Source organism: Phyllostomus hastatus, unplaced genomic scaffold (genome assembly GCF_019186645.2).
Source record: "Phyllostomus hastatus isolate PE091 unplaced genomic scaffold, TTU_PhHast_1.1 phas_contig_495, whole genome shotgun sequence".
NCBI classification, from domain to species: Eukaryota; Metazoa; Chordata; class Mammalia; order Chiroptera; family Phyllostomidae; genus Phyllostomus; species Phyllostomus hastatus.
This window is the reverse complement of record NW_025333895.1, coordinates 6,676,739-6,696,630: the sequence shown is the minus strand read 5'-3', so window position 1 is coordinate 6,696,630 and position 19,892 is coordinate 6,676,739. Positions and strand designations below refer to the sequence as shown.

General features: G+C 65.1%; 2 protein-coding genes across 5 annotated transcripts; one reads left to right on the top strand and one right to left on the bottom strand.

Moving 5' to 3' along the window:
* Window positions 1-3,693, top strand: UCK1 (uridine-cytidine kinase 1). Of its 2 annotated transcripts, none has more exons than XM_045846157.1 (7): window positions 1-237; window positions 644-803; window positions 1,544-1,640; window positions 1,818-1,960; window positions 2,067-2,161; window positions 2,770-2,818; window positions 3,086-3,693. In XM_045846157.1, exons 1-7 carry the CDS (start codon window positions 130-132, stop codon window positions 3,265-3,267), a joined length of 834 nt encoding a protein of 277 aa, XP_045702113.1. In that variant the 5' UTR covers window positions 1-129; the 3' UTR covers window positions 3,268-3,693. The 2 variants fall into 2 exon arrangements, with proteins under 2 accessions (XP_045702113.1, XP_045702112.1); XM_045846156.1 differs by having other exon boundaries at window positions 10-210.
* Window positions 3,694-4,217: 524 nt separating this feature from the next.
* Window positions 4,218-19,097, bottom strand: POMT1 (protein O-mannosyltransferase 1). Of its 3 annotated transcripts, none has more exons than XM_045846153.1 (20): window positions 18,969-19,097; window positions 18,079-18,230; window positions 16,197-16,303; window positions 15,998-16,048; window positions 15,332-15,478; window positions 14,496-14,604; window positions 14,080-14,145; window positions 13,891-13,984; window positions 13,544-13,699; window positions 12,792-12,922; window positions 12,282-12,377; window positions 10,762-10,854; window positions 10,047-10,143; window positions 8,740-8,832; window positions 8,282-8,402; window positions 7,841-7,938; window positions 7,213-7,326; window positions 6,579-6,705; window positions 5,675-5,852; window positions 4,218-5,107 (listed from the first exon to the last, which is right to left on the bottom strand). In XM_045846153.1, the coding sequence occupies exons 2-20, from the start codon at window positions 18,198-18,200 to the stop codon at window positions 4,933-4,935; spliced, it is 2,175 nt and encodes a 724-aa protein (XP_045702109.1). In that variant the 5' UTR covers window positions 18,201-18,230; window positions 18,969-19,097; the 3' UTR covers window positions 4,218-4,932. The 3 variants fall into 3 exon arrangements, with proteins under 3 accessions (XP_045702109.1, XP_045702111.1, XP_045702110.1); XM_045846155.1 differs by lacking the exon at window positions 18,969-19,097 and adding an exon at window positions 18,622-18,760; XM_045846154.1 differs by lacking the exon at window positions 18,079-18,230 and having other exon boundaries at window positions 18,969-19,078.
* Between the last annotated feature and the right edge of the window lie 795 nt (window positions 19,098-19,892).

The following is a 19,892-nucleotide window of genomic DNA, read 5'->3' as shown; positions in this document are numbered from 1 at the left end:
TGCCCCGCGCGCACCCGCCGCGCGGCGGAGCTCCCCGGACGCGTCTCCGACCTCGGGAAGGGGGTCGGGCCGGCTGGGTTCACGGAGCAACGGCAGCGAGGAACCCTATGCGGACAAGCGGGGCCGGAGATGGCTTCGGCTGGAGGCGGCGACTGCGGGGGCGCCGCGCCCGAGGCGGACCGGCCTCACCAGCGGCCCTTCTTGATCGGGGTGAGCGGCGGGACCGCCAGCGGCAAGGTAAGGGGCTGCGCGGCCCGGCGGGGCCTGCTGCGTCCCCTCGGCCCCCGAGACAGCCCGCGGGGCGGTTTTTTCTCTGTCCAGAGGGGAGACCCCAGCCCTCGGCTGCCGAGGTGCCCTCTCCCGGGCGTGGGCGGGGCGGAGGCGGAGCGCTTGCGGCCCCATTGGACCGGGGCTGGGCCGGGGCGCGGGCAACGGATGGGACGCTTGTCGTCGGGGTCCCGGCCCCGTGCTGCGCCCGCCAGTACGCCGCGGCCCTCCCGCCATGCCCGGCCCTCCCGCCGCTGGCCCGGCGAGCTGGTGGGCCAGTGTCTTCAGGAGCCTGCTCCGCGCACAAGCACCCAGGAAAGACGCGAGCCAGGCAGGAGGTGCGGTTTCAGGCGGGGACCCCGTTTCTGTGTCCCAGTCCACTGTGTGTGAGAAGATCATGGAGCTGCTGGGGCAGAACGAAGTAGACCACCGGCAGCGCAAGCTGGTCATCTTGAGCCAGGACAGGTTCTACAAGGTGCTGACAGCCGAGCAGAAGGCCAAGGCCTTGAAGGGGCAGTTTAACTTCGACCACCCAGGTAGATCTAGAGACGCTGGGGTGAGCAGGGAGGGCAGGAGGGCAGGCTGTGGGGACTGGGCCCAGGGGTGCACGGAGACCCCCACTGGCCCTAGGAAATCACCCAGACACCCCGAGGTGCAGCCTGATGCACTGTGCAAACTCCTTGGTGGGAGCCAGTCAGGAAGTCTGCCCCGTGGAGGGGCCTTTGGGACCCCTGCTCTGCCCTGCAAAGGTGGAGAAACCCGTTCCGCTGCCCACTGCCTTTCTACACACCACTGTGTGCGGCCATTCCTTTCCCCGCCTGCCCTGGGGCAAAGCTCCTGAGGGCCGGGGCCAGGGGAACAGGTGGAGACAGGGCTCGGGGGCTGGATGCAGCCTGCCTGCCCCTGCCGGAAATTCCCCTGTGGCGTGGCTGACCCCCGTCCTCATTCTCCTCCTGGGGACCCAAGGGAAGAAGGCCCAGCCAGCGACAGTCTGTGGTCATTTCCCAGAAACAGGGAAGCAGACGCCTGACCAGTGTTCGCTGATCAGGGAACCCCTGTGTTTGGACTTCTGGGTGGGATGGCAGCCCGGGAGGTGGCACTGCCTGAGGTCAGCAAGGACAGGGCCACCCTGTGGTTTTCGGGACTGCAGGGGGCTCTGCCCAGGGCAGCTCGCAGTCTGCGTGCTCCTTAGGGTCCTTGGTGCCACCAGCACGGGGCTGTGGCCAGAGGCAGTGCAGGACACTGGACTGTCTTGCCTCTTGTCCCGTCACTGCAGATGCTTTTGATAACGACCTGATGCACCAAACTCTGAAGAACATCGTGGAGGGCAAAACCGTCGAGGTCCCCACCTATGACTTTGTGACCCACTCGAGGTGAGCTGCCGGTCCCCGGGAGCCTCCCCTCCGGCCCCCACAGAGACCGCCCTGCAGCAGGCCCTGGCCCGCGGGGTCCGTGGACACCGCTCCTCCACCGTGGCGCTTCTCCGGGGATGCAGTGCGTGGGGGGGCACCGTCCCCAGCGGGGCCCACGTGCCGCTCTCTCGCCTGCAGGCTCCCCGAGACCACGGTAGTCTACCCTGCGGACGTGGTCCTGTTCGAGGGCATCCTGGTCTTCTACAGCCAGGAGATCCGGGACATGTTCCACCTGCGGCTCTTCGTGGACACTGACTCCGACGTCAGGCTGTCTCGCAGAGGTGAGGTGGGCTCGGCCTCCCTGCGCCCAGCTGTGGGGGGGGCGGGGTCGGGGTCCTGCGCGCGGCCCGAGGTTCGAAGGTGGCCGCCTGGCCGCTGTCCCCGCAGTTCTCCGGGACGTGAGCCGCGGGAGGGACCTGGAGCAGATCCTGACCCAGTACACCACCTTCGTCAAGCCCGCCTTCGAGGAGTTCTGCCTGCCGGTACCCGCCTCTAGCGCGCGTTGGGGTGCCCCATCTCCCCTTCCGGAGACACGCCCCCCCAACAGTGAGCCCACTCAGGGGAGCAGAGGGTCCCCCTGCCTGCCTCCTGGGCCCACGTTCGCATTCCAGCAGCACCCAGCAGTTCCTAGGTCCGCCCACGGGCCACACCGTTCCCTCACCCCGAGCCCACTCTGCCTGACTCAGGTGCGTCCGTCCCCCTAGGGTGCTGGTTGGGTCCTACCCGCCCCTCCCCCAGCACAGGCTGGGACGGCGAGCTGAGCTCGGCACGTGGGCTGCACGCCCACGCCGTCCTGCGTGGGCCCCCGGGGCTGTCCTCGCAGAAGGCCCCGAGCCGCAGAGAAGCGTGCTGTGCACGTGCGCGGAGAAGGCCGAGCGCTGCTCGGCCCTGTGAACCCAGCTGTCAGCACAGACGGCGGTCCCTGCCGCCCCTCACACCCGAGTCCCTGTCCCCTCCTGCCGGTGACGCAGGTGCCCAGAGACCCAGGGCTTGCTCCCCGGCCACCGCACCGAGCGAGCCCCGAGCAGCCCGATGCCCCCTCGGGGTGGCGGGCGCACAGACCCTCACCAGCCCCCCGTTGGCCTTGCAGACGAAGAAGTACGCCGACGTGATCATCCCTCGCGGGGTCGACAACATGGGTAAGGACGGGCCCCACAGGCTGCCCAGCCCGTTCACTCCCAGGGCCCCGGGTGGGCGCGGCCCCATCCCCGCTGACCCCCGAGGATGTTACGTCACTTGCACCTCGGTAAAGCCGGGGGCAAAAGGCACCCACGGCTGGCGGAGTCACTGTTCGCCGATTCCCTGGTGGGTGCAGCCACCGAGGGCCAGCTGCCCTGAAGCCTCGCCCCGTGCTCTCGGTGGGGGGTGGGGGGTGTCACTGACACACTCCCGCCTGTCTGCCGCAGTCGCCATCAACCTGATCGTGCAGCACATCCAGGACATCCTGAACGGGGACATCTGCAAGTGGCAGCGTGGAGGGGCCAACGGGCGGAGCTGCAAGAGGGCGCTCCCCGAGCCGGGAGACCACCCCCGGGTGCTGGCCGCCGGCAAGCGCTCGCACCTGGAGCCCAGCAGCAGGCCGCACTGAGCCGCGCTGCGCGGCCTCGGGCGGGGCCCCTGGAGCTGCCCCCCCCCAACACACCCACTGCTTCCCTGGCGTCTGGGACGGCCAAGGGGGAGGGTCAGGGGGTCCTCCGTGATGGGGACACCTGGGCTAATGTCCCAGCTCAGTTTTGTGGGACACGGCAATGTTTGCGCCACGTCCTCCCTGTGCGGGGAGGGTGCGTGTCCAGCCACAGGGAGGGAGCGGTGCCAGAGTGGCCGGTGCCGTTCGCTGCCGGGATGAGACACCGGCGTGTCTGGCGTGGGGGGCGGGGGCGGCAGCTGGCACGCACGGGCTGTGGTGTTGGGACAGCAATCTCCCAGCAGGCCACTTTTTCTAGTACGATCCGGTTCTCACATGCGTACAGCTGAAAGTTTGAAGACATAAAACCCCCTTTTTATGTGTTCTGTATCCATGTGTGTTGTGTCGTTCTGTTCTGTAACACCATGTTGGTTAACAGGGTTGGCTGGCCCAGTTCCGTGACCCAGAGCCGTCTCCTCCCTCCCAGCCGGGGCCGGGGAGGCAGCTCCGGGGACACGTGCTTCCCCAGCGGCATCGGACGGCAGGCAGCGTCTCACTCGCCCAGCCCCGGGCCCGCCTGGCCCCGGCAGATGGGTCCCTGCGCCCGGGGGCCGTCCAGACAGGCCTCCCCTGGCGCAGCCTCGGAGCTCTCCCCTCCGCATGGCGTGCCCCCCTCGTCCGGGTGTGCACCTCACCAGCCTGCCGTGCCTCCCCTCCCACAGGGTGGCTGTCTGGGAAAGTGACCTTTCCCATCGCCGCCGGCCAAATGGCACGGGCGCTTCGGGTTTCTGCCGGGCGGTTACGGGCACACGACACCAGCCAAGCCCTGGGGCTGGTTTCCAATGGCCGTGCCAGCCCCGCCCAGTGCCCGTGCCCTCCTGGAAAGGGAACCAATAAACACACCCACACAAACGCCGCTTTGTCCGGCTTTCATTGCACCAGATGAGGCCGACTCCGGGCGAGGGGGAGGAGCTGGCCCGGCAGCCGTCTCCTGGGGGCAGTTTTCGTTCTGATTCTCACCTGAGGATGTTGGTTTTGGGGAGAGGACAGGAGATAGGGAAGCACTGGCAGGTTGCCTCCTGGACACACCCCAGGTGGGGCTGAACCTACAGCCCAGGCGCATGCCCCGACAGGATCAAACCTGTGACCTTTCGGGGCGTGGACGACGCTCCTACCTCGGAGCAGCCCGGCGGGGGCTCACGGCAGGCTCTGCCAGTCACTCCGGTGGCTCATTCCACACCACACCGTCCCAGGGCAGCCCCAGGCCTCCTCGGGGCAGAGGCACCGACTCCGGGGTGCGGTGGGTGCTCGGGAGGGAGGACCAGTCCCGCCACCACACCTGCGTCTGCAGGAGTCGGGCCCTGTCCCGTCGACCCGAACAACGCCCCTCACTGCCCACTCCCCACCTTCCTTCTGTCCCCGAGCCCCCGCTGGCCGCTCAGTGCTCAGCCTGCCCTGACGGGGCTCCCAGGAACTGGTGGGCGCGGCATGTGTGTGGTCACACGGGCAAGAACAGACGTGGCTGGAGAGGAGGCGCTCAGTGCAGGGCCATGCCGGGAGCCGGACCAGAGAGGAGCTGAGCCGCGCCCGTGGGCAGCACGTCCCCAAAGGCGGTGTGGCCAGGTCCCGCTAGTGTTTGCGGATCAGGATGTCCCAGCTCTCCTTCCAGCGGAGGGCCTGCAGCTCGCTGGGCGAGAGGGGCGTGTCCCCGTAGGTCAGCGGGCGCAGCACGGCGAACACGCGGCAGGCGGCGGAGTACCACGCCACCACCAGGGCGCCGAAGAGGTTCCTCTGCAGCTTGGACCTGCAGGCGCGGGGCAGAGCAGGCTGTGCGGGAGGCCGAGCCTTCCTCCTCCTCCTCCTCCACCCGAGAGATGCCGTCTTGGCCTCCACAACCTGGGGGCCCTGACCACAACACCCCTCCCCCAACGCACCAAGCCCGACCTTTCCCACTTGTCTCCTCCTCGGGCCTCCGCAGCTGCTGCTCCACCTGACCTCAGACGCCAGTGCCCTCACGCTACCCCCACCCCGGCCCTTGGAGGCTTAAGTCCCTGCCCCTGGCTCTGGCTGCCGGGGGTGGCTCACACTCACACAGCTCTCCAGCTCAGGTCCTCCGCACCCCACGCAGCCCGGCCCACAGCCAGCAGCTGGTGGGGAGCACACCCTCGTCTCCCGGGTCCTGTCCTTCCCCCCGGCCTTCCCCAGTCCCCCCGGCCTTCCCGTTCCCCACCCGCACCGGCGGTTCCACCACCCAGACAGCCGCGGCCTCGTCCTCCAAACCTGTGGCACCTCGTCTGCGCCTCTTGTGAACTTAACCCCTTCCCCATCACACTGAACTGTCACCCAGGGGCCCAGCTGCCGAGGCCCGCACCTGCACAGGTGTTCGCCGACCTGCTGCACGACCACGGGGAGCAGCAGGATCTGGAAGGCGAGCGCTGGCAGGTAGTGGTAGAGGAAGAGCGTCTTCTCCATCAGGAAGAAGGGGAGGTAGTTCGCCGCCCAGCCGCCGGCGCACAGGGCCCCGGCCAGCACCCAGCGCAGCCAGGAGTCTGTGGGGACGGGGACTTAAGCCTCCGCTGCCCACTGGGGACAGACCCTGCATGGCTCTGCCGGTCCAGAAGGACGCGCTGGCTCACTCACCCGCCCCCGCCCCCCGCCCCCCTCTCCCCGCCACCTCTGGAGGAAGAACAGACTGGGTAAGAACCCTGAAGCTGCCTGCTGGGCCCTCACTGTCCCTCCCCCTGAGAAATACAGCCCCTGGGGGCCAGGCCCAGCCTGTGAGTGCTAGCCCCGGTCCCTGTCGGCCACCACGCATCAGCCGTATCCGGCCAGCCTGGCTCCGCCCGGAGCTGGGGAGGGCTGCGCCGCCAGTGGGGGGGACGGACCAGCTCCCGGGGCCCAGCAGAGAGGCGGTGCCTTTGGGCCCTGCCCGACCTGGGGCTTACGCCTTCCTTTTCTGCTTCAGGATGGTTTTAAGCGGTTTCTGTGACCAGCAAAGCCACGCGTGGCAGCTCTGTCCTCGGCACCGAGGCTGCTACTGCCCTGGGCTCCCGGAGCAACCCCCCCCCACTCTCCACCCCAGAACCCGCAGTTCCCCGGAGAAGCCTCCAAGGCCGCGTGGGAGCTGCACGGCAACATTCTGTTTCTGGGGACAGAAACAACGTAAGGCCCCCGGATGCAGAGACAGAGATGCCCCCGAAGGCAGCGCTGCCCGGCGAGCGGAGCTGCGGCCAGAACCGGGCGGCGGAGGCACCAGCCGGCGCAGCCGCACTCACCCTCGGGAAGGTCACGGATGTTTCTCCGGCGCCTGAGCAGGTACCAGCAGGACAGCAGGGCGTAGAGCGCGGTGGCGAAGCCGGCGGACGCCCAGATCACGACATTTCCCAGCAGGTGGATCTGAGCCTGCGGGCCGCAGGGGGGCGCTGTCAGCGCCGCATGCGTCACCTGCGTCACCTGCGTCGAGGGCGCACCCCCAGCCCCCCGCAAAGATAGGCGGGCCGTCCAGAAAGCGCTGACTGGTCTCCCCCAGGAGTAGCCGGGACCCTGTTTCACGGCGCAGAGGGCGGACGCAGAGCCGCAGCGAGCGCTGCAGCGGCGGGCGGCGGGGAGGACAGTGGGCGCCGTCAGCTCGCCTCGCCCCACGAGTGCGGCCGAGCGTCCTGGCCGGGCGCCCAGCAGAGCGCGGAGCGGGGATGCTTTCAAAACCCCGTTCGCCGGGAGAAGGCAACAGCGCGCTCCCAGAAAGGCCGCAAAGCCTCGCTTCCTTCGACACGCAGACAGGACCTCACTCCCGGCGTCTGGCGGGACTGCGGCCCCACGAGAAAACTGCGAGGGCCGCGGAGGGCGCTGGGAGGAAGCCCAGGTGGGGGAGGGGCGGGAAGCCGGGGGTGGGGGGGCTCCGGGGCTCACACTGGTCCTGGGGTGCAGCCAGTAGGCGATGCTGGTGTCCAGGGTGACCCAGTCCAGTGGCGTGGAGCTGTACTTGTGCTCCGAGTCGTCGCTCCTCACCGTCAGCATCCTCCACTGCAACGGAGCCCGGCCCTCCGTCACCCGGGCACTCGCACGGCGGTGGGGGGGCCCTCAAGTCCAGGGGGGACGTGCAGCAGAGGCAGCACGCCGGCCTGGCAGGCACACTCGCTCTCAGGAGACCTGACTTCTAACCTGTTGGTGGCCCTGCGAGGTGGCCCACCCCAGGGGCTCGTCACCTCGTTCGTGGACGAAGTGACTGCACTGGGCGCTGGGGTACAATCAGATCAGGGCCCCCGAGTTTCCGGCTCTGATGGCTCTAGGGCTCCGTCATACTGACCGGGGCCCCTCTGGGGGCATCGGAATGGACCCTGGCCACGGGCCCGCAGAGCCGCAGGCCTGGGACGGACCGGACAGCGCCAGACGTCCCTTGGAGTGGGGGGAGGGGCCCGCTCCTTCGGTGCCCAGCCAGGTCCCAGTTTAAAGGCTGACCTTGGGCAGGGAGGAGCCCCACCCACTCCCAAGGGGCAGAGTCACAGAGTCACCCCCTCTCCACCGCGCCGCACGCCACCTGCAGCTCCGAGAACCGGGCCAAGAAGCTCAGGTTCCTGCTGACGTCCGTCTGAGCGGGGGAATGCAGCTCCAGCTCCCTCTCCTTCTGCTCCTGGCCTGACGGAACATTCCAGAACCCAGACGGCATGAGCGGGATGAGGGCCGGATGCTCAGCACGGCTGCTGGCTGGCCTGGAGCCGGCTCTCCTGCCTCGCGAGGCTGCGCACTGTGGCACCCGTTTTCCCCCTACTTGAGACCGCCGCACGCACGTTGGGGTCTCTGGGCCCGTGGGAAGCCCTGCCCGCCACGGACAGCCCACGTGACGCCTGCGCTCGGTCAGAGCAGGGAGGGGGCAGAGCAGTGAGCGGAGGGGGGCTCCGCTCACACCCAAACGAGCACCGGTGCCGGCGTCCCCCACGAGCCCCCACCCCCGGTCAAGCACGCGAGTGGGCAGGCTCACTCCGGCCATAGCGGTGCTCCTCCACGGTCCACATGGTGCTCTCGTGCAGGCCCCGGGACAGCTTCTCCCCGACCACCTCCAGCTGCCGGAAGCCCCAGTCGGGGAGGTGCGCCCCGCTCAGCTGGAAGACAGCAGGCAGCAGGGCCTGAGGGGCCACACGGGCGCCGGCCTGGCCGGTGGGAAGGGCCTCCCCCCCGCCCCCCGTCCCCTGCCAGCTCCCGAGGCCAGCAGCCGGCGAGAGCACAGACGCCCCCCCCGCCACGGGGGCCCCACGTCAGGACTCAGCTCTGCGAAGTCGCAGAGGCCGCTCCGCCCTCACTGGGGACGTGGCGGCACTGGTTTTGAGCAGCCGTCCCACGGGGCAGGGCCGGCTCAGCCGGCGTTCGCACGCGCACGCGCAGGCCTTGCAGGCCCAGAGCTGGGGCGGGCCGGCGGGGCCGAGAAGCGGCGCCCCTGACCTTCAGGATGGCGGACGTGTTCACGTGCACGAGGCGAACCTCCGACAGGATGGTCTTCCAAGTCTCCGAGTCCGACTCGCGGTTCACGACGTCCTGCAACAGCGGGTCCGCGGGTCACCTCCCTCCCTCCTCAGGCCTCCTCACGGGCAGACGCGAAGACCCGGCAGCAAGCCCCGGGGGCGACGCGGCTGGTGTAGGGGACCAGCAGGCCGGTCCTCCGGGGGACGCCGCACCACCCCGCAGAGGCAGCTCGGGCCTCCCTGCACTTCCGGGGTGCTGGCTCCCCCGCAGGGCGAAGGGGGCACAGTGGAGGCTCGAGACTGTGCCCGAAAGGCTCCCTCAGGGGAGTCCTGATGCCGGGTAATAAAACACTAACATCTGCCCTGGCTGGCGTAGCTCAGTGGACTGAGCGTGGGCTGCAAACCAAAGTGTCCCAGGTTCGATTCCCAGTCAGGGCACATGCCTGGGTTGCAGGCCACGGCCCCCAGCAACCGCACATTGATGTTTCTCTGTCTCTCCCTCTCTTTCTCCCTCCCTTCCCTCTCTAAAAATAAATAAATAAAATCTTTAAAAAAAACCCAAAAAAAACCCCTAACATCTAAAGAGCACTTGCGTTGTCACAGCCTTGCAACAACCCCGCAAGGTCACGTAGCTGTTGGCAAAAACCGGAGAACCCCAGGGGCTGTGCTGTGGTCAGCTGTCCTCCCCGTTCCACGTGGGATGCAAGGGGCCACCAGCAGGAGAGGAGGAGGAGGAAGGGATCAGCGAAGAGCCCTCGGCAGCCAGACAGCAGCATGGGGGCGGGGGTGCTGATGACAAAGGGCAGCGCGAACACCTCCCCTCAGGTGGGGACATCGGAGGAGAGGATGGCGAAGCAGAGCACATGCACACACATGGCACGGGGGTGTCTGTGGCAAGGGACCTCTGTGGCACGGGGCATCTGTGGCACGGGGCTGACAGAGGCTCCCTGGTTGGCTGAGGGTGGCCGGAGCCCCCGCCCCGTGTTCAGTGGCCTGGTCTTAAGCTCACCAAGTGACCACGTGGGAGCATCTCCTTTTGGCAGAGCCACGTGGGCCGCACGTGGCCTGGCACCGAGCCTGCACCGACTGCGGGTAAACTGTTCATCCGACACAGGAAACCCCCCGGCCCCCACGGTCTCTGCTCCCTGCGAAGACCCCACAGCCCTTTACGACGGCACGTCAGCTTCCCGACTTCACCCCCGAATCAGAGTCGTCCTAAGCGCGGTTTCAAACGCTCCTTCGAAAGCCCGGCCCACTGCCACGCCCCACCCCCGCGCCAGGGCTCACCAGCCGCCAGAGGCTCTGGGCGGGCATGGAGATGTTGTAGTCCACGTAGCAGGACACCTCCTGCGCGTGGGGACTCAGGGGGGCCGCCACGTCGTGCCTGCAACACCAGACAGCACTCGGGGAGGGGTTCCAGCCCGCTGTTTCTCGAAGGGGACAAGGCTGCTTCTCAGAAACAAAGGTGGTGGCTCAGCCTGAAGGGACAGCTGGCCGGTCCGCAGCCACTACGACGCAGAGAGGCGCCACCGCAGGCTCGGTGACGAGTGAAACGGAAAAGGCCGAAACACCAGAGACCACGTGTCCAGGGGACAGTGTGGCACGGCCACTGGAGGTGCTGAGTGGCAGCACAGTGGGGGGTGGCCTGGGCACCCCCAAATACAGGGCTGCTCAGAGGTCAAGTCAGGTCAGGGCTGGCTGAGAGTCAACATGTCCTCACCCTCCCGACCCCACGGAACCCCGGTCCTGACTCTGCTGGGCTCACTGACACTCCGGCGGCGGCGCGGACGGAAGGGCCACTGCATCGGGCTGCCCTCCCTCGCCTGCACCCTCGAAGCTCTCGGGCCGGCCTCCCGGCCCCTGGTCCCTCACTAAGGCCACCTCTTCCCTGCCCTCCCCTGCCGCTGCAGCCCCAGGGAGGGGGAGACCGCGGCGGTGAGCAGGGACCCCCGAGGTGGTGAGCAGGGACCCCGGGGGGAAAGGGGGAGGGGCGGGCGCTCACGTGTTCAGCAGGCGGGTGGTCATGCCGTGCACCAGCTGCACCACGTCCCCGTGCCGCACGGGCCTCGGTGGGTTGCTCACCTCCAGCTGGTGCCTGGGGAGACAGGCTGGCTGAGGGCGCTCGGGGCACTCCCGGTGGGGACGACTGGAACTGCGCAGCCACCCAGTCCCTGCGCCCCTTCACCGAGGCGAGCCATGTAAAACGGAACGCGTTTTATCGGACCTGCTTCTCGAACCCATGGCCCCCTTCCACGCGTCCACACGGGCCCCACCGCCACAGCCGCGCTCTGGCTGCCCTGTTACCTGTGAACCAAGGCCACGGTGCCCGCCCGGAGAGCCTCCCGGACGGACTTCTGGCCTGTGCAGATCCAGGGCGGGTGCACCCGGCGCCCCACCGGCCCCAACACAGGGCTGGGCGCCGGGCGTGGCCGCCACCCCCAAGCTCCCGCGCTACGTGGAAAGCCCGTGAGCGAGTGCGCACACTGCCTGTGAGCGCGGACTCGGGAAGCCACGTCCAGCAGGACAGCGACCAAGAGGAGGGTGTGGAGCCCTGTGTGGGGGGGTCCAGGTAGCCTCTGGGGGGGCCTGACCCCCAGGTCTAGGTGAGGAGCAGCCGGGCGGGCGGGCGGGCGGGGTTGGTCCAGGCTGCGGGACAGACAGACAGCGACGCCGAGCCTGCAGCCACAGGCTGCCTAGCTCCGGAAAAGCAGGGGCGGGAGCGTGCGTGAGACGGGGCGGGCGGGAAGGAGCTGGAGCCAGGGCCCCGGAGGGCGGGGTCTGGACTTCATTCTGGGGGCGACGGAAGCTGGGCAAGGGGCTGCACTGGGGAGCGACTCGACGCCAGCTCCGTTTTCAAGGGCCCCTCGGGGGGCTGCCGAAGCTGGGGCGGGGTGGCGGGCGTGGACACAGACCCTTATGGGGAGCGGGGAGACAAGAGCCGGAGATCTGGACGGGTCGAGATCTTGTTTGGAGGCAGAACCTTTAGGACTGGCTGGCTGGCTGGCTGGAGGGGAGGGGAGGGGGGTCCTCTGTCTGTGGGTCTGAGCAGGAAAATGGCTTTCTCGGGGGGCGGGGCCAGTTCTTGTTCTGCACAGAGGGGTGGGGACAGGTCTGCAAACACCAGGGGACACTGAGCGGGCATCTCGCTGCGGGGTGATCTCACCCGTGACCGAGGGCCCCCCGCCCAGGGCTGGACTCCAAGCTTCAGGGAGGGAGGGAGGGCGGGAAGGAGGGAGGGGAGGGCCGAGCACTGCCCCTCAAGGGCCCCCTCTGGCAAGGCCAGGAGGGGAGCTCTGCCAGCCACCCTTGAATTGGAAATGGCTGGTGCAGCTCAGTGGACTGAGTGCCGGCCTGCGAACCAAAGGGTCACCGGTTCGATTCCCGGTTGGGTCCATGCCTGGGTTGCGGGCCAGGTCCCCAGCAGGGGGCGTGCGAGAGGCAACCACACCTCGATGTTTCTCCCTCTCTTTCTCCTTTCCTCCTCCTCTCTCTAAAATAAATAAACAAGCAAAACCTCCGCACCTGCCCGGGTCCTTGACAATCCACCAGTTGTTCACGTCCTTGAAGGGGTAACAGGTCACCTGCTGCTGGTGGGAGCTGCCGCGGCCGTTGTCGTACCTGCGGGGCGGGGCCCACACGGAACCGCGGCTCACGGGGGCTGGCGGAGGGCCCGTCGGCCGCTCTCCCGAAGTCCCCGAGAAGACCTCCCAGCAAGGGACTTGGGGGAGCGTAAGGACCAAACGATGGGAAGCTGAAATCTAGGGGCGTCGAGAACACACGCCCCAGGCAGCAGGAATGCTGGGCAGAAGGTGGCCAGCGTGGGCGTCTCACGCACGCCGGGCACGGGGGGGGCCCCTTTGCTCTGCAGGGGTTCACAGGCAGAAATGCCGGGACTCTTTGACAGTCAGATCTCAGAGCTCCATTTCTTTCTGTCCCGTGAACCTTTTCACGTGTAAAGTGCAGGCTGGCAACACCCCACGCGTGAAAAGCAAACCTTTCACAACCTTCCACGGAGCACGCGGCTCTCCTTACATGATGGGGTAGGTGCTCTGGTGCGAGTGGAGCCAGCAGGGCACGGGTCTGCCGGAGGCGCTCTTCAGAGTCACCTGGGAACCGTAGGCCACCTCCAGGGGCTGGCCCTGCGTGATCCGAGCCAGCCCTCCCTAGGACGCGAGCAAACGGGGGCGGGTGAGAGACAGACACCAGCATGCCAGCCCTGATGGCTGCTCCTCCGTCCGGGAGCGTGTCGGGGGTGTGGGCGATCATTGTCCCACGGGGCACGACCCTGCCGACCCTGCCGTGCGACACCAAACAAAACTGCAGCTGCCCCACTGACAGCGGCCCCCGGCGCCGGAGCCCAGGAGCCCCGCCGCGCCCCGTGAGTCAGGGTGATCCTGTCTGTCTAAGGCATGAGAAGCCACACTTGAGTGCACGTTGCCCCCACACGCAGAACCGGCCTCAACAGAGCCAGCCTTTCAGAGCGGGGGCCGTGCGACTCAGGGCCACAGTCCCCAAACACTGCACCCAGGACATTTCCCTGTTTCCGCAAAGGCTGCCTGAGTGGAGCCCGGCGCTGTGCCGGTCCCGGGAAGCACTTGCGCCGCCGCCAGAGCCCGCAGGGCCGCTCCGTGGTCGCAGGAGATCACCCCAGCGGGGCCAGGCCCTCACTTATTTCTGCACCGTCCGCTCGCTCAGGATTGGTGGGCGGAACGGGAGCGCTGGCCGCATTTCTCCAACTGCTTTTCCCGCTAATCTCCCCGAGGGGGCGGGGCGTCCGCTCTCACCTCCAGGCTGGCCTGGAACGCGCTGGACATGATCTGGTCGTGGGGCCCGGAGCGGTAGAGCAGGGTCAAGTGGACGTAGAAGAAGAGCACGTAGGTGACAACCGGGAGGACGAGCAGCGCCACCGCGCGGGCCAGCACGTGGCAGAGCACACGGACCTGCGGAGGCGGAGGCAGAGGCGTCGTCCCGGCCCGCACACCGGCAGGCAGGCACGCCCACCTCGCACAGCGCAGGCGCCGGAGCTCACACCGCAGCCCCGGCCTCCCGTCCCCTCCAGAAGCCGTGCCGCTCCCACCCGCTGCGCACCCCATGCGGCCAGCCTGGTGCGGCGCCCGCCATCAGCACTCACGTTAGACAGAGCCCGGTCGCCTATCAGGTGCCAGGTGTGCACGGCGGCAACTCCAAGCACCAGCAAGTAAGTGAAAACGCCCATGTACTTGATGCTGAGAAGACCCGCGGAGAGGGAGTTAAAATGAGACAGAGACGAGGAGGGTGCGGGCGCCCCTCAGACGCGGGGTTGGGTGGGGGCCAGACTCACCCAACTGCACAGGAGCAGGCCACTCCCGTCAGCGTCAGCCAAAGCCACCAGCTCGGAGAGAAGGGCCTGGGGGCGGGGCGGGGAGGCAGGGCTGGGGACCGGTCCTCCAGCCACATCCCCCGTGATCTCTCTGGCCCCCTGGCTGCACTGAGCTTCCGGGACAAGGAAGATGAACCCTCCCTCTGCTTCAAACCGCCAGCCCCAGCTAGGTTTTTCCTTTTGGCCAGAACGGTTCTCCAGATTAAGTGTAAGTTACAGAAAAACGAGGATGTATTTATGAAGTCACAAGCCAAAGGCCCATCTGGGTGACCCAACGCTGCCCGGAACGAAAAGGCGTCAGCCCTTCTTGGGTCGACAGAACCCACCCGGCTTCCTCCTTCTCAGTAAGGAGGGAGGGCAGGCCCCACACGCCATACCTGTGTTTTCGGGAGTTGAACTTCAGGTAGGACAGCACGGCCAACAGATTAAAAAATATCAACACCGATTCCAAAAGCATGAGCCTCGCCTGAGTGATGAGGGCATTCTCTGTGGGCAAGGGGACACGTGTCAGCGGTAAGGACGCAAGGGCGCAGGGACCAAGATGAAAATGTTTGCAAAGAGAACATTCTAAATGGCTCAGACCGGAAGGGCGGGACGTTCAGGATCAGGGTGTCTGGAGGGGGCCCTGCCCCTCTACCCCAAGGGCAAACCCTTAGGCGTGAGCCACACCCACTAAGGCCCGGTGTCAGAGTCACTGCACTGTCGGGAGTCTCTCTCCTTGTCTGCAGAAGAACAGCAACCCTGCGGGGCTGCCGTGAACGCTTCAACATTATGTGGGCACGGGGGCTCCCTGGGAGCCGTCACTCAATACACACGAATCTTTTTGTCTTGGAGTCCGACTTTGCCTGTGAGTGAATTCCTTTGGTCCGTAAACCCGGGCTGAAAGCCCTTCCCGAACAACACCCACGGACCGCCCCCACCTCGCTGGGCTGGGCCTGGGCTTGGGAGGCGGTGGAAGGAGCCAGGTTATCGGCGAGTGGCAGAGTGGGCGCAGGTGGAGGTGCTCACAGCTGCCTGGCCACGCCCCCACAGCCTGGGAGAGGGGTGACTCCAGAGTCCGATGTGGACAGAGTGCCGAGCTTCCTTCCCCGCTGGGAGTAGGAGCCAGCGCAGGGGCACGTCTACTAAACTCCGGGCCACACCGGAACCTAGCCAGGACCCGCGCCCCTTTCCCCCCGGGGCCACACCACAGCCGGCAGGGCCCGGGCCTCACCGATGAGCATCAGCAGGGCGGCTCCCAGGGCGGCACAGTGGGAAAAGCCGAGCTCCCACACGATCTGGTAGGCCATGGGGACTGACAGGGCCCCCGCGAGGGCCGGCAGCAGGCGCAGGGACCGCACCGGCACGTTGCTGCTGTACTCTAGGAAGCGACAGGAGACGCTGAGCCCGCCGCGCACAGGCCCCCGTGGTCTTAAACAGCCCCACATTCACAGACTCCAGGACGGAAGCTGACAAGACTGGGGACGCCATGGGGACCGGACCGTAGGGGAGCGCCTGCGACACCAGCTCGAGGTGCGCGCGCACAGGAACGGCGACCCCGTCTGCAAGGAGCTGATGCCTCAGGTTCATAAACCGCCCACCTATGTCCTGAAACACGGCGGCGGCACACACAGTGTCCACGCACAAACGATGCCTGAGATGCATGCGCGTGAAGACTGTGCTGTGTGTGTGTGCCAAAAACTAGAAATAAATTGGTTACTATAATTAATAACTACTAAGAGATTCACCAGGGTTTCTGAAAACCTTTCACTTGCACTCCCAGCTGACCACACCCCCGGACCCGGACGCCCCGCCCACAGCTGTGAGGGCCTGCGCAGGCGCGGCCTCGCCAGGACTCGAACACGTGACCACCGACAGGGGCGTGAACACGGTGGTTTACCTGCTCCGATTCTGTTCCACACAAAGTTACCGTCGAATCCTCCCAAATAACCTGCAACAGGATCACTCAGTAACGATCCCATTCGGCAACATGTCAGGAGTAGCCGAACTGTTGCCAGTAGGGAAACCGTGGGAAACCAGTAACAAGACATGGCTCCTGCCCTCGAGAAATTCCACCCCGATGTTGGAAAGGCTCCTACCTCCCAGGGCCAGCAGCATGTGGCCCAAGGGCGGCCCACTGCCGTCGAAAAAGAAGACTCGCTTCATGTAGAGAGAGATGTACTGCCCATAATACACTTCGTCGAAACTGAAAAACAAACCCACGTTACATTTCACTATGGATCATAGCTTTAAAAGGCGCCAGGACACATGTGCTCCTGTTTCCAAACCATGTCAGGGAGTGGTCGGCAAAGGCCGGGCCGGCCGCCCCAACCACAAAGCGGGCCCCAGATATGAAGACCCGAGTACAGCATCATCAGCCCGTAAGGACAGGCCTTCCCGACACGGAGTCTACTGCTCTCTCTGGCTTTGATTTAGGGGTGAGCCATTAGCCAACCCCCTCCGAAAAAGGCCTCATGGACCCGGCACCGATGGTCTTGCCTATCAGCACCACATAAGAACCAGCTGCAACAAAACGTTTTGCAGTGATGACCAGAAGGAATTGCTGTCCCGTGTTTTCGGGTGCAACAATGCCACCGTGGTCGTGTGTTAAGAACCTGGATCTTGGAGAGATCGCCAGGGGTGAGGGAAGGTAGGTTTACAGTTCTGAGTACAGCAAACAGGGTTTATTCTTGTATTATTACTTAATTTTTGTAGTATTTGCCCTACAAACTGTAAACCTATTTTGCCCACCCATGTATACTGAATTACTTATGAATGAAATATGTCTATGACTTAAAAAAAAACCTCGCTGCAGTGAGGGGCAGCTATGAGCCGGTGACTGTTGAAGCTGGGTCATGAATACTGGTGAGGGGTCATTACACTATTTTTCCTACTTCTGTATGCTTAATGTTTTCTTTTGAAAATTATTTTATTGATTATGCTATTACAGTTGTCCTGATCTTCCGCCCCCACCCTTGTTCATGTCCATGGGCCATGCCTGTAAGTTCTTTGGCTGCTCCACTTCCTATACCGTACTTTACGTCCCCATGACTGTTCTGTAACTACCTGTTTGCCCTTTCTAATCCCCTCTCACCCGTTCCCCACACAGTCCCCTCTGATGTTTTCCATAATGAAATGTTAAATAAGCCCTGGCTGGTGTGGCTCAGTGGATTGAGCACTGGCCTGTGAACCGAAAGGTTGCCGGTTCAATTCCCAGTCAGGGCACATGCCTGGGTTGCAGGCCAGGTCCCCAGTGGGGCACATGCGGAGGCAACCAAATCTCTGGCACGGTGATGTTTCTCTCCCTTTCTCTCTCCTTTCCCTCTCTCTAAAAGTGAATAAATAAAATTTAAAATCTTTACAAAACAATAAAAGTTAAGTGAGCCCTGGCTGGAGTAGCTCAGTGGATTGACCGCGGGCTGCGAACCAAAGCATCGCAGGTTCGATTCCCAGTCAGGGCACATGCACGGGTTGCAGGCCACGGCCCCCAGCAACCGCACATTGATGTCTCTGTCTCTCTCTCTCTCTCTCTCTCTCTCTCTCTCTCTCTCTCTCTCCCCCACCCTTCCCTCTCCAAAAATAAATAAATAAAATCTTTAAAAAAAAAGTTAAGTGAAAAAGAACACGTGCATTAACCAGGTAACAGACAATAGCCCTTTGATAGTGAAAGGAACCACTTCCCACTGCGACAAAGCGCACACTCCAACGTCAGTGAGCACTCACTTCTGTACCCTCAGTCTTCGGCCCTCCAGTCTCCAGTTTGTAAATGGGCACCCGAGGCTACTGCGCTGGCAACAGACCTCGGGGGACCGACTGAGCAAGTGGACTCTGGAAGGGTTTTCCTGGGGACAAACCAGTCTCTCCTCTAACTGCCCCAAACATCGATCACTGACAAGCCCAGAATTTCACTCCCCCATTGGCGCTGCCACCAACAAATCACAGTTCTTTCTGATTCACCCCGAAAGGCATTGTTTGGCTTACACCACAGCCCTGGGATAGGTGAGTCGCCACAGCCGGCTCAGTAACCCCACCACAGTCAGAGCCACCACGCTGAGGTTGACATCAGCCGTCACCACTACAGGGCGCTGCAAAAATTCCAACATCCCGTAGAAAAGCAAGCCGCGGTGGAGTCCCTGGAAAAGACCGTAACAGCTGTCACCACTACATGGGTGGCAACCAGAAAGGCTCGGAGGATGCAGAAAGGGTCTCAGATGCACCCAGGAGAACCACGCTGTGGGGCTGGCGAGAGTCAGAAGGCACTGCAGTCCACCAAGGTGGGGCTTCAGGAACCTCCAGACTGCATACGCACTCTATCTGTTCCAGCACCTGCTGAGCACCTCCTGGGAGGCAGGCCGCTGGGATGGACGAGATGGCCTCCCGGCCCTCCCTCCCACCCGGGCAGTGCAGCCGGCTCACATCTGGGTGACCTGCACCTTCAGAGCCTCCGAGCCTCCGAGTCCGCCCCACGTGCCTCCCTCCCTTCCATCCTTGGGCAGCACCAGGCCCTGGCGCCCCTCTTGTCACCCTGAGGATTAGGGGTCCCTGGAGTGCCACTTCCCTAGGGCTGAGTCTGCCTCGGATGCCCCCCGCCCTGAAGCTGCAACTGCCTGGCAGGCCCCCGCTCCTCTTCCTGGGCGCTCCCCTTCTCTCCCGCAGGCGGCACTCGTTCCCGGCCACTAGCTTCCCCAGAAGTTTCACCTGCCCCCAGGCGTCCTGCTACTTTCCCTTGGCGCGCCAGCCCGGCCCCGCCCCCTGTTCGGATGGCACCGGACCACCTGGCCCCTGCTGACCCGCAGGTGGAGCACGCGCCCCCTGCACTGGCTCTCCCCGGTCCTCCCACTGGCCTCTAGTCCCCGGAGCCGCAAACGTACTCGCGTTTCTTCCAGTCCCCGCAGAGCTGCTCCCCAAGCCCGGCTACGCCTGAGATCCGTCGGGGGAGGCGTACTGTACGCCGCTCCGCGCTCAGCACCGCCCACCGACCTGCTCGACGCTCGACTCGCCAGGCCTGTGGAGTCCGACCGGCAGCGGCGCGCGTGCGCACTGGGTGGGCGCCGCCGCAGACTCGGAGGTCACGTTACGTGAAGGCCTCGCGTCTCCAGCACGTCAGTGAGGGCTGTGGCGTTGCGGAGTGCCTTTGCGTCTTTTAAAATAAGAGGGACCGTGTCCGCCTTCCGCTCAGCGTGGTGCAGCCGGGAGCGCCACACTGACCCGCGGGAGCGCTGCTTTCGGTCGCGACCCCCTCGTCTACGTGCGAGTTAATGCGGACAGAAAGACTACTGCAGACTTAACTGCGACTACAGGTCTTTGCTGTTTGCTAAGCCTTTTTCCCCACATGCCGGTCACCCCAGCATTAGGTGACGCCGGCTGTTCCTTCTGATTTACCCGCGACGCGCCCCGCTGTGGCCAGAGGGCTCCCCGAACCCCGGGAGGAGTGGGGCTGGGGACCCGGGGGATGGGTGTGCTCAGGAGCCCCCCTAGGGGCAGGGTTTTCTCATGGAAACTGTTTAACTTGGGGACAAATCACAGGCTCCCTGTATTTCTAGCCGGTGCCAGGCGCTACACTCAGTGCTGCCCACGACCCCTTGGCATCCACACTGCTCCCTGAGGTCGGCGCTGCTAAAAAAATAGCGACCGAGTATCAACGCCTCCTAGAGTCACACAGCTAGGAGATCGCAGACCTGAGAATTACCGCCCAAGCCCTCGCCCCTTCTCTGCCCCACGCCTCTCGGTCCTTGCTCTTTCCTACCCCAGGGCGCAGCACAGGCCTCTCCTACCTCCAGGGAAAGGGGCCCGAG

Excerpts from the sequence above, each read along its gene's own strand:
- UCK1 (XM_045846157.1), top strand. The coding sequence starts at position 130 with ATGGCTTCGGCTGGAGGCGGCGACTGCGGGGGCGCCGCGCCCGAGGCG. Across the intron at positions 238-643 it reads GCGGGACCGCCAGCGGCAAG|TCCACTGTGTGTGAGAAGAT; the intron begins GTAAGGGGCTGC and ends TCTGTGTCCCAG. Across the intron at positions 1,641-1,817 it reads GACTTTGTGACCCACTCGAG|GCTCCCCGAGACCACGGTAG; the intron begins GTGAGCTGCCGG and ends TCTCGCCTGCAG.
- POMT1 (XM_045846153.1), bottom strand. The coding sequence starts at position 18,200 with ATGTTGGAATTTTTGCAGCGCCCTGTAGTGGTGACGGCTGATGTCAAC. Across the intron at positions 13,700-13,890 it reads GCGACCGGGCTCTGTCTAAC|GTCCGTGTGCTCTGCCACGT; the intron begins GTGAGTGCTGAT and ends CCGCCTCCGCAG. Across the intron at positions 12,378-12,791 it reads CAGAGCACCTACCCCATCAT|GTACGACAACGGCCGCGGCA; the intron begins GTAAGGAGAGCC and ends CCCGCCCCGCAG.